The following is a 13,316-nucleotide window of genomic DNA, read 5'->3' on the forward strand; positions in this document are numbered from 1 at the left end:
ATACACAATGTCTATCAAACTTCCACACAACCCTATCCTCTCTGTCAGCTGCTAGTTTAACTAGCCTCAAAGCGTCATGTAATTGATTCATAAGTTTCAACTCCCATTGAAAATAGCTCACACTTCTATTGAAAGTTCCAAATCCACTCTAACCCATCCCAGAACCCACAGTCTCCTATGATAGATCCTTTTTGGATTGAAACAGAGAAGAGCCTTGGAAATCTATTCTTCAAAGGACCACAATATAGCTAGACATCCTCCCAAAATCGAGTTCTTTTACCATTACCAACTTCCATAGTCAACCCATTTATCATCTTATCTCTTACATGTTGTTCCTTGATTTGTAGTTGACAAATATCCTTCTATAGACCTCTCTAGTAGGTAATGTTTGGGTAGAAAGTAGCTCGTTAGAATTAAGATTATTACAAGAGCATACCACCTTTTTCTACAACGAACATTCTTCCTTTGAAAACCTTCACCACCACTTAAACAAAAGTGCTGTATTACAAACCATCGCATCTCCTACTCCTAGACCACCTAGCTTTTTCAAAGCCTGAACCACTTTTCATCTAACCAAAGCCATACCATTTCTACCATCATCCTTACACCACAAGAATTTTTTCTGTAATGAAATCAATTTCTCAGCAACAGCCTTCGACATCTTATATAAGCTTAAATAATATATTGGCAGGATATTTAAAACAGCTTTAATAAGCACCAACTTTCCTTATTTGTTGAGCACCTTCGATTTTCGTAAGCAGAGCTTTTCCTCCACTTTGTCTATTATTGACTTCTAAATTTTGACCAACCTCGGGTTAGCTCCTAGAGAAATTTCAAGGTACCTGACTGAAAGAGTAGCTTCCTGGTGCGGTAATTTCTAGCCACAGACTAACCGGCAAGTGCACCAGGTCGTACCAAGTAATACCTCAGGTGAGTGAGGGTCGATCCCACGAAGATTGAAGGACTAAGAAACAAGGGTTGATTAATCTACTTAGTTAGGCAAACAGAAAATAGTGTTTGAGAATTCAAAAAGCATTAAACAGAAGACATGCAAATAAATAAGTTAGGAATAAAATATGGAGAATGCAGTTAAGGCTTCAGAGTTATCTATTTTCTGGATTGACTTTTCTTATTAATTTATTTTAATCATGCAAGATTTAATTCATGGCAAACTATGTGTGACTAGACCCTAATTCCTTAGACCTTTCTAGTCTCCTCTAAAATTCATTAACCGCCAATTCCTTGGACACTTAATTCTAATTAGAGGGTAAAGTTCAATTCTAGTTTATATGCCACAGAAATCCTAATTACCCAAATATAAGAGGATTATATATCACGTATCCTGTTAAGTCCAGATAATTAAAATTTAGGAGAAATTGTTTTCAAGCTGTTGTTCCAGTAAAGAGCTTTTCCAAGTTATACAAGAACTCAATTAGAAAGAGGGTCATACTTCTGTTCCACCCAAATTCATAAAATAAAGAACAAAAACAATCCTTGAAATATAAATCAGTGCATGAATTAAAATAGAAAAATAATAAAATCAATCCATACAATAGACAGAGCTCCTAACCTTAACAGTGGAGGTTTAATTGCTCATGGTTCAGAGAGAAAAATAAGGATTCTGATAAAATGTATTTTCGCTGAGGTGGAATGGAATCCCCCCATGGAATAATTCCAATCCCCTTTTATATCTAATCCTAATTAATTTAAAATCTATCTTCTAAAACTAAAATGATATCTTTTCCTATTAAAAATTAAAGTTTAAATCAGAATTAATAAGAATCAGCGTTTTCTGCACGTGACGCACGTCACGCGTACGCGTCAGTCACGCGTACGCGTCGATGGTCTTCTTCAGGTGTCACGCGTACGCGTTAGGTACGCGCACGCGTCGCCATGGAAAGCACCAAATCACGCGTACGCGTCAAGTACGCGCACGCGTCGCCATGGAAAGCTCCAAATCACGTGTACGCGTCAGGTACGCGCACGCGTCGCTCCTCGCTGGTCATCTCCTTTAATTCTTGTGCTCTTTCCATTTGTGCAAGCTTCCTCTCCATCCTCTAAGCATTTCTGCCCTATATAGCCTTCTTCTCTTTTTCTGCAGAAGCTCCATCAAATCCAACCAAATGCTACCTAAAATAAACAGAATTGCACAAGACTCAAAGTAGCATCCATAGTGGCTAAAAGATAATTAATTCTTGATTAAACTCAACAAATTGAATGCAATTTCACTAGAAAAAAATAGGAAAGATGCTCACGCATCACAACGCTAAACTTAAATTGTTGCTTGTCCTCAAGCAACCAAAATTAATATAGGCTTAGAGTGTGAATTTGCATGAGAATGAGAATTCGATTAAGCTCATGTCTCTTCTTATAGTGGGGTTTACAACTACAATCTTAAATAGTTTTGGCATCTCACTCTCCTCTGAATCAGAAGAATGTCACTGTCACTCGGAATTAGAATCTGGATAATATTATGAATTCTCTGGTCTTTGTAACTGAATTTAACCCTTGAACACAGCAATTTTTCTTTTCTTTGGTGCTTTGCACCTTGAGCCTAGTCGTGACTTTAAATGTTTTGTCTCAAGCTTTACTTGACATAGAAATACCACAAGCACTTAACTGGGGAACTCTCTTTAAGTTTTGATTTTTCTTTCAGTTACTCCCAGACAGTGGTGCTCAAAGCCTTTGGCATACTCTGCTAATTGCAATTGATCTCGACTCTAAATGTTTTATCTCAAGGATTACTTGACACAAGAACACCACAAGCATATAACTAGGAAAACAACTCTTTGAGCTTTTAATCATGTCTGACCTCCCTAGTCATTGATGCTAAGAGCCTTGGACCTTGCTCTTTTTTTTTCTTTTTTTTTGCTGTTTCTTTTGCTTCAAGGATTAAATTTTTGTTTATTTCAGAGAAGTCATAATAATTCTCTAAATCCCTGTTCCTTGTACATCAACATTCTTTGATTCAAATTTAAATATGCACTGTTCATGTCATGCATTCAGAGTCACAGAAAATACCACCACATGTAAGTGAATAAGACTACTCTTCAATATAAACTCAATTTCTCATGCAGTACATCACTTCCTTTTTCTTTTTCTTTTTAGATTCAAGTTCAGTGAGCGTTATATGAGACAAATAACAGAATAAAACTAATTCTAAGAACTGAAAGTACTAAAGACCATGCAGGCAATCAAAGCAACAGAAAACAGAAAACAACAAAATAAGAACGGAAGAGAAATAGAATGAAGGAAACTCAACCACCTCATTTATGCTAGTGGCCATCTCATTCCTCCATGAAGAACATTCATCTCTTTTTGGTGCTATTAAAATAAGCAGAAAAGCCATAAGCGTAGCGACAACACCAAACTTAAAGGTTTGCTTGTCCTCAAGCAAAGAAGAACTGAAAACAGAGAGGGACATAGAGAGACATAAAAATTAGTATGATGCAAGAAGAATAAAAGGATAAAAGAACAAGAGAAAATTAGGATTGGGGGTGGATGATTTGAAATCAGGCGCTGAGGGGTTTAATTTGGGCGTCGCATGCGACGCGTACGCGTGGATCGCGTGAATTTCAAGTGACGCATACGCGTCTGGCACGCATACGCGTGCCCTTGGTTTGTGCGAATCACGTGAAGGCAGCCGCACGCACGCACAACTCTCTGCTCACGTGGCCTGGGAATCAAAATTTTCAGATGACGCGTGCGCGTCATGCACGCACACGCGTGGATAGCCAATTTCGGAAAAGACGCGCACGCGTCAGGGACGCGTACGCGTGATCAAGTTTGTGTCTCTAGCACACTTTCAGCCCCAAACCATCACAACTCTCTGCCCAAACACTCGTTGACGCCGTTTTTCAGGGTCACGCGTCTGCGTCAGGGACGCGCACGCGTGGGTGGCCAGTTGTGCAAACGACGCGCATGCGTCAGGGACGCGTACGCGTGATGCGGCTTATGCGTCGAGCATAGTTCCAGCTCCACTCCTGCTCAACTCTCTGTCCAATTTTATTTTTCAAGCACACACATATGACGCATACGCGTCAGTGACGCTTGCGCGTCGTGTGCTCTTTTTTTTTTTTGTGTCACCTGAAGTATTCGGTTCCTGTTATAAAATAGCTGCATGTTCAGAAAAACAGTAAAAACTCAATAAAAATCAAACAAGTAAGAAAACTACTACGATGAAAAATAACTAAGGATACGAAATTATCGGGTTGCCTCCCGACAAGCGCTTCTTTACCGTCACTAGCTTGACGGTCAGCTCCTCTAAGGAGGAGGATCATAGGGGCTCAGCTCTTCACCCCTTACTTTGAACTTTTTTCCTGTGTCTCCATAAATAAGCTCAATATGCTCCAGAGAGAGGATTCTGTTTACTGTATAAATTCACACTGGATTCCTAGTCAACACCACCTTTTGTTCCTAGGGAGAAACCTTCAGTAGGGATCTTTTTGTTTCTCCATCCCCTGAGCATTTTCTTCTTTTTGGGAACCTACTCCTTGGTGGATGATGCATTCCCGACACCAAACTTAGGTTTGATGTTAGGAGGAATTTTATTGATTGTCACCAAAGGAAGTTTGAGCTGCAGATTCTGTGGTGCATCATCAGGGAGTTTTTGAAGGTTTGGATCAATGAGCTCAGTCTGCATGCACCTCTCCTCTTCACCTGCTGAATGTATATCTTTGAAGACATGAATGACCAGTTACTCATTATACACTCTAAGCACTAATTCACCCACTTCTACATCAATTAGAGCTCTCCTAGTGGCTAGGAATGGTCTTCCTAGAATTATAGAGGCATTCTCATCCTCCCCTGTGTCAAGAATCACAAAATCTGTTGGGAGGAAGAACTTACCCACTTTGACCAAGATATTCTCCACTAATCCGTATGCAGGCTTCATAGATTTGTCTGCCATCTGTAATGCTATCTTTGTGGATTGTGCCTCTTGGATTTGCAACTTCTTCATCACAGACAAGGGCATTAGATTTATGCTTGCCCCTAGATCACATAGGACTTTCTCAAAGGTTGTGCTCCCAATGGTGCATGGAATTTGAAAGCTCCCTGGATCTGGCATCTTCCTTGGCAAGTTATTCTGAATTATGGCACTACATTCCTTAGTCAGGACCACTGTCTCATCTCCATTTACAGGCTTCTTCTTTGACAACAACTCCTTCATGAACTTGACATAGAGAGGCATTTGCTCCAAAACCTCAGCAAAAGGAATATTGATTTACAACTTTCTGAAGACTTCCAAGAATTTTGAAAACTGCTTGTCCTTGGTCTCCTTTTAAAGTCTCTGAGGATATGGCATTTTAGGCTTGTATTCAGGAGCCTTTGGCAATGTAGGATAAGTTTCAAGAGAGTCTGGGAATGGGTTGTCTGCACACTTTAGAGGGACGTGCTCTACTTCTTCCTTCTTCTCTTCTGGAGCTTCTTTTTCAACTAACTCTCCATTGACCTTGGTCTCAGAGCCAGCTACTTTACCACTTCTCAATTGAATAACCTTGAAATCTTCTTTTTCAGCTGGCCCCTCATTAACTTGTGCTTTAATACTTGCCACTTGTCCACTTATCAAGGTGATAGCCTTGCATTCCTCTCTTGGATTTGGAATTGTGTTACTAGGAAGGCTATTAGTGGTCCTCTGATCGATTTCATTAACTTTTGTGGCTAGTTGGCCCATCTAAATCTCCAAATTCTTGATTGATGCTCTGGTTTTCTGTCTAAAACTTGTCAATATTGCTTCCAAATTATTGTTCTGCTGGGGCTGAGAAGTTGCTTACTGAGATGACTGAAACTGGTAGTTATTAAAATTCTTCTGTTGAAAACCACTGACGTGGCAGAAATTGGCGAGTTAAGAAATTATTAGAAGAGATACGTTGCAAGTACAGTTCTTAACCAACCAAAAATTCGCTTATCAATTTAGAAGGGTTGTCACAAAATTTAAATTAAAATATTGGGAGTATGAATCCCAGGTCGTCTTCCAACGAGTTGCAGAAAGGTGTGCTATTTTATTAATCAGATGTCTTCAAGAAAAATGGGTTGAGTTGAACAACAGGAATTTAAATTAGAGAATTTATGTAATTTTAAATGAAAGCCTTGGTTGGGAGTAGATTAGTTGGAAGCCCTATTCTTGTTGGAGTACTCTCAAGATTAATTGATAATTAAGGGTTATTCTGTTTAGTTATCCCTTACTAGGTAAGGGAAAGTCAAACAAGTTGGAAAGCTATTTCTATTCACAAGTCCCAATCCGCTTACTTGGAAGGATTGGTGTCAGTGACTAGAGAGCAATCCAACAATAAACTCAATTACAATTTTTTTAAGCATTCCAACGCAAGGTCTTCCTTTCAATCAACTCCCATCCAAGTTATGGAACTACTCGCTCTTTGTGAATGTAGAATTCATAACATAGAAAAGGAAAATAAAGAAATACATGATAAATAATAATAAAAAGACCAATTAGAAATAAAAATAATCCAATAGTAATTCTGAATAAACAAAGGACATGAAAGAGAAAGAGACAGGTAAAGAAAACAAACTAGAATGACGAAGTCTTGCTGAGGTAATAACTCTTCTCAATATCCCAATGCAAAAAGCAATAATAATAAAATCCTAAGAACTATGAATGTGTAGAGAGAAAACCTAGAGGAGGAGTAAAACTAGATCTAAAACTAAGATTGTGTGGAATGAATGTTCCCCCCCCCCCGGTTTCTGCATGTTCCTTAGCTCTAGTCTGCTTTTCTGGGCCGAAGATTGGGTCAAAGTAGGGCCCAAAATCGCCCCCAGCGAATTCTGCAGATCGCGCATGTCATGTGATCGCGTCATTCATACGGACGCGTCATTCGGCGTTTTGCCTTGCCACGCGTGCGCGTCGTCCACGCCTCCGCGTCACTTGTGCAGTTCCAATCCGCGCGGTCGTGTGAGCCATGCGTCCGTGTCACTTTTCGCTGGTCATCTCCTCAATTTATTGTGTTCCTTCCATTTTTGCAAGCTTCCTTTCCAATCTCCAAGTCATTCATGCCCTATAAAGCCTGAAACACTTAACACACAGATCACGACATCTAATGGAATGAAGGAGAATTAAAATACGTAATTAAAAGTCTTTAGGAAGCAAATATTCAATCATGTAATAATTTTAGGAAGGAAGTATAAATGCATGCCAATCATATGAATAAGTGGGTAAAGAATTGATAAAACCATACAATTAAGCACAATATAAACCATAAAATAGTGGTTTATCAACCTCCCCACACTTAAACATTAGCATGTCCTCATGCTTAGTTGAAGGAGATAAAATAAATGAGTAGGAACATGTAAAACTCATGCAATGCAATACAACCTATATATATGAATGCAACTAGATGATTTTTTGTCCACTTGGTTAAAAGTAAATAAGCTCTTCAAGACAATTACAAATCAAATTCCACTAATTCAATTCTTATACAGTAACAACAGATAAAAGTGCAAGAAGATAGCTTCTGAAAGTAGGGAACATAGAATTTAAGCATTGAACCCTCACTGATGATGTATGTATACTCTAATCTCTCTAGTGTATAGGGCAATCACTCTATCCTTCTCTAATCATGCTTTCTAATTTTTGTTCTTCTCCTAACCAATCAACAATATTTAATATACCTATGCAAACATCATGAGGTCTTTTCAAGGTTGTAATGGGGCCAAGGTAAGGGTAAGGATACATATATGGTTAAGTAAGCTTGTAAATTGAATCTTTAATTAACCTAAGCTTTAACCCACACATATGTACATTCTATATAACTCAAATTTCATACCTAGCTACCCAAAATTTCTCTTTCACATTCCATACTCATGTATCAACTTTTATTTTAATTTTATCATACATGCATTGATCTTTGAATTCTTAACTTAACCTTGGGGTAATTTTGTCCCCTTATTCATTTATTGAGAATTTTTTTTAAACATAAATATAAAAAATAAACATAGCTAATCAATGCACATAAATATATTTATTCTTATAGTTTCACACGAGTAGGTACCCAAATTCCCATTATATTATCATGACACATTCCCTTATTATCTTTTGTTCCCACAATTTCCCATACTTAATTGACACACACAATTCTATCTTAAGCTAACCAAAGATTCAATTGGGATATATAATTGTTTTTCCGCTTAAGGCTAGTAATGTGGTAAAATACAGAACAAATGGGATTTAAAGGCTCAAAGTGGCTAACAAAGGTAATTGAAAGGGTAGGTTTGATTTGGATAAGTGAGCTTAAACAAGTAATGGCCTCAATCATATGCAAACATATAAATATATTAAACATTGGACATATAGGATGAAACAAAATGTAGATTACAATCATATAGAAGTAAACACACAAGAATAAAATAATTATGGTTAAATAATATAACCATGCATAAAGGCTCAAATCTCACAGGTTGTGTGTTCTTTAGCTCAAAAATCATGTTCCAAATACAACTTCAAGCAAATTTCAACATAAAATTTTTGATTAAAATTAGTGAAATTTTGTTCTAAAGATAGGGTCTTAGAAGAAACTTATTGTCTTTTCAATCAAGTAGAACATGCATGCAACTAATCTATTACTATGCAATTTATCCTATTCTACAAAAGAAAAACTAACTAAATATCCTAATATATTGGTGTTAGGGAAGAGAAATTACCTCCGGAAGTCAGGTACTGACCGACCTCCCCACACTTATGGATTTGCACCATCCTCGGTGCCATCTGTCAGGAACAAAGGTAGGCTGGTGGCAGTATCTCCACAGTCGGGATCGTCATGGCTCCCTGTGTTGGTAAAGGAAGTGGAGTCCGGGGTGTCTGAGTCTAGGGGTGGAAACAGGCCAGGCCAGGCCAGGCTTTAGTCTTAACAGGCCAGGCCTGTAATAGAGTATATTGGCCTTAGCCTGGCCTGTAGCCTGATATAGGCTTTTTAATGAGTATTGAGCCTGGCCTGTTGTTAAATCTGGCCTGGCCTGAAGCCTGTTAATAGGCCTGTTTTTTTTTAATAATAATTAAATTAAAGATATAATTTAATTTTTAAAATTATAAAATATAAAATATAAAATAATAAATTTATGAATAATAGTGATACAAAATAAAGACAAAATATCAATAAATAACTACTATTAATTAAAAAAAGATAATATATATAAATATATTCCCACTTGACTACTTCCAAAATATGTAACATATCAAAATAAAAGAGTTCATCAATATCAAGAGTTGTAACAAACCAACTAAACATAACATCAAATAAAAGCTAATAACTATTTAAATCAAAATACAGTAAAGGAAATGTTGGCCAATTAATCGATTAACCCTCTAAGCTTGCAAGTGATTTAATCTTCATGTTCCAACACCTTGAAAAAAAAAAGCAAACATACACATATCATTAGATTTTTAAATAATATAAATGCAACAAATACTTAGTCATATATCATGAAAATTCAACTTTATTGTTCTAACTACTCACATCATACCAATATCAATGTTTTCACATTTAAAAAGAGAAAATATTTTCTATAACATAGATACTTAGTCAAAAAGAGAAATATTAGAAAGTTAATTTTTACCTTTGGTTTTTTCTTCAAACCATACTTGTTTCGAAGCCAATCTCCTCCACAAATGAGAGCTTCAATGGACTCTTGATTTAGTCGAGAACGATATTCATCAATAACTCTTCCTCCAGCACTAAATGAAGACTCTGAAGCCACGGTTGAGACAGGAATTGCTAGTATGTCCGTTGCCATTTTAGATAAAACCTTGAATTTCAAGCTATTATTTTTCCACCACTCCAAAGCACTAAAAGACTTAGAATTGCCTTCAGGAATGTAAGCACTCTCATCAAGATAAACTTCTAATTCTGATTTTGTTGGATGAATGGCTTCTTTTTCTCGAACCATATTCAACATTTCATCAATTCCACTAATTTCCGAACTAACCACGTTAGAAGAAGCAACTAGACTATTAGTGTTAACTCCACTTATTATTGTCTCATCATGACACTTTTCAGCATATTCATCATACATTTCTTGCAATGTATTCTTCACTTTTTCAACATTTTCAACAGCCACATGTTCAGGTTTGTAAATGAAAGGAAAACAGAATTTAATAACATGTAATTTGCACCTAGGATCCAAAACACAAGCAAGAGACATTACCATATTGCATTCTCCCCAATATTTGTCAAACTTTTCTTTCATTGAGGTTGCCATTTCTCTCATGAAGGAATCTCTATCTTCAATAGCATCATCAATTACTTGTTTCACTCTCCAAACTTCAGGAAGATACAAGTTTGCAGTAGGATACTCACTACCAGAAATGACATGAGTAGCAAGATTAAAAACTTTTAAAAGTTTGCAAATCTTCTCAACTTTCCTCCAATCCTCTGATGATGGTTCGTAATTGTAGTGAGGTTCTCTTTCCTTATACACAGGAAACACAGATTTAAACTTCAAAGCCACAGATAACATGTTGTAAGTAGAATTCCATCTTGTGGGACAATCAATGATGAGTTTTTTCTCCTTCAAACGCTTGTTTTCAGCAATCTCAACAAATGTTTTAAATCTTGAATCATTAAAATTGACATACTGGACACTCTCACGAACTTTATGAATAATACCTTTAATTTTACCTAGCCCATCTTGTACCAACAAATTCAGAATGTATGCACAACACCTAACATGAAACAAACTACCACCAACAGGTAATGAGTTGTTATCTGAAATAGTATCCTTAAGAGCCCTTAGACATGAATCATTATAGGAAGCATTGTCAACAGATACTGAGAAGACTTTGTTTTCAATTTCCCAAGTCTTCAAACACTTGAAAATAGCATCCGCAACATCAATGCCACGTCTAGGAGCAGGTACCTGAACAAAACTCAAAATCCTTTTTTGAAGATTCCATCCTGCATCAATAAAATGACCTGTGATAACCATATATTCAATAATTTGATGACTTGATCTCCACATGTTAGTTGTCAAACTTATCTTTCTAACACCTTGTAACAAAGCCTTCAGTTGTTTCTTTTCAGCCTCATATATTGCCAAGCAATCACTTCGAGCAGTTTTGCGAGAAATTTTATGAAATTCAGAATTGGCATATTGGAAGCCCCACATCCAAACTTCATCCTCAACAATGCTGAAAGGATGCTCATGAATCATAATTGCTGTAGCAATTATTTGTCTCATCTTCTCTTGAGAATATCTTGCACCTGGTGTCACAAAGGGATTAATACTTGAATTGGAAGGTTGAAATGGAATCAATGGTTGCTTCTTTTGTGCAGCAACATGCAATCTCCTTTGTAAGCAACTACTAGAATGCCTCCATAAATGTGAAGTACTTGCTCCTTTTCCAGCGTAAGAAAACACTGATTTGCAATACTTGCAAATAGCTTTTGTACCTTCAGAACTTTCAACTTGATCAAAATCGTCCCAAATTGGTGAAGTCTTCTTCCTTTTTTTTGTAACAATAGTTTCATTACTACCATTTTCATCAGTGACTGGTTGATTTGTAATAATTGTTGTGTGTGTTGGTGCAATGCCAGTATCTGTTGTTGCCATTGTTGGTACTGACGGATTAATTTCTTCTCCATTTAAAGAAATAGAATTTGTCAATGGATTACTTGGAGTTACAGATTCAGCCATTTCTAAAGCTTATTGTAATACCTAAACAAAAATTAACAGACAACATTATCTCATGATTTTTTTTTTGCTTTCATCATATCAATGGCATAAAGTAAGAACCTTTTAACGAAAAAAAAAGATAAAATTTTATGTTCAGAAAAGTAGAAGTAATATCACAACACAAACAAAAAAAATCAAACTTAAAAGAAGATCTTTGACAGAATAAAATCCTAATTGATGAAAAATAATTAACATTATAACAATAAATATAAAAATAATAAAATAAAAAATAATGACATGAGAAAGAAGAAGAAGTGCTTACAGTCAAAGGAAGAGAAGATGAAGAGGATGATAGATTGGTAGCTGGTAGCTGGTAGGAGCGTGTAAAGTGGAGAAGAGAAAAGAAAATGACCGTGTTAATGTGTATTTCTTTATTAGTGTGGAGGGAAAGATTTTAGAATTATTTTATTTGATTGACTTTTGATATTCCAACATCAAAGATTAAAGATATTAAGAAAATAAAAATACACCTATATAATTAAAGAGATAAATGGCTGAGTGGATAAAGGTATTTTTATAAGTTAGAAGACCCAAGTTCAATTCCTTCCAATAGCATTTTTATTAGTATATATATATTTGCAAGCTCAGGCCGGCCCAACAGGCTATTTCAAAAGCCTAGGCCTGGCCTTTTAAATAATATAGGCTTTTTTAATAGCCTGAGCCTGGGCCTATTTTCTATCAGGCCAGGCCAGGCCAGGCTAAATACAGGCCAGGCTACAGGCCCCTGGCAGGCCGCCTGGCCTATTTCCACCCCTATCTGAGTCCTTGAATTTTCCCATATCAGCTCCTTAAGGTATGTGAATCGGCGCTTGTTACGGCGCTCTCTCATCTTAGCTTTGTGTTCCTGCCGATCTAACTTTTCAAGTATCTGATGGAACAGTTGGTTTGTTGTAGGTGCTTGTGCTGCTGATGGAGGGATGTCCTCAGCCGGTTCAGTAGGCTGGCTAGTAGTGGCTGCTGGGAGTCTAATATATTTTTTGTTAGGGACGTATTGATCATCCCGTGGAAGCATGGCTTTGGTGTCCCCAGCTCTGTAGGAGACTCTGGCTGCTGAGACGAGATCTGAGACCAAGACGGGAAAAGATAAGTTGCCTGCAATTTGTACGTGTCCCATTGCATTCCGGATGTGTCTTGCTAGGTTCAGAGGCTGGTCTGTAAGGATGCACCATAGTAGAATGGCCATGTCTGCAGTGAAGGAGGATTCGTAGGTGCTCGAAAAGACATAATGGGACATGATCTGTGCCCATACGCGAGCCTCCAAGGTAAGTGCTGAAGCCGATATTCCCTTAGGACGGGAACGATGGTATTCATAGATCCATCTGCTGCCAGGTAGTGCGATAAATCTGAGAACAGTGTTCCAGTCAAATTGGTACATCTGGTGCTTAAGTGCGGCTTCTTGAAATGCGTCCAGTCCTTCTGGAGTAGTGGGAAGATCTAAAGCTTGTTGAATGGCCTCTTCTGTAATGGGGACTTGCTTCTGTCGGACATAGACAGACTGTAGGGTTGGCAGGTGGAAATTAGAGTAGAACTCAACTACCCAAGAAAGATTAACCTGCCGTGGCTGTCTCTGGAGGAAACCCCATTGTCTTCGTTCAATTTGCGGCTCAACAAAGGTAGCAATATTGGGTGGGAGG

The 13,316-nt window shown here is 37.3% G+C and overlaps 1 protein-coding gene across 1 annotated transcript; it reads right to left on the bottom strand.

Annotated features, from left to right (window-relative positions):
* Positions 1-9,333: 9,333 nt before the first annotated feature.
* On the bottom strand, positions 9,334-11,643 carry LOC112729911 (zinc finger BED domain-containing protein RICESLEEPER 2-like). The gene is made up of 2 exons (XM_025780046.3): positions 9,568-11,643; positions 9,334-9,354 (listed from the first exon to the last, which is right to left on the bottom strand). Exons 1-2 carry the CDS (start codon positions 11,641-11,643, stop codon positions 9,334-9,336), a joined length of 2,097 nt encoding a protein of 698 aa, XP_025635831.1.
* Between the last annotated feature and the right edge of the window lie 1,673 nt (positions 11,644-13,316).

Source organism: Arachis hypogaea, chromosome 12, assembly GCF_003086295.3.
Source record: "Arachis hypogaea cultivar Tifrunner chromosome 12, arahy.Tifrunner.gnm2.J5K5, whole genome shotgun sequence".
NCBI lineage: Eukaryota > Viridiplantae > Streptophyta > Magnoliopsida > Fabales > Fabaceae > Arachis > Arachis hypogaea.

Excerpts from the sequence above, each read along its gene's own strand:
- LOC112729911 (XM_025780046.3), bottom strand. The coding sequence starts at position 11,643 with ATGGCTGAATCTGTAACTCCAAGTAATCCATTGACAAATTCTATTTCT. Across the intron at positions 9,355-9,567 it reads GTTTGAAGAAAAAACCAAAG|GTGTTGGAACATGAAGATTA; the intron begins GTAAAAATTAAC and ends TTTTTTTTCAAG.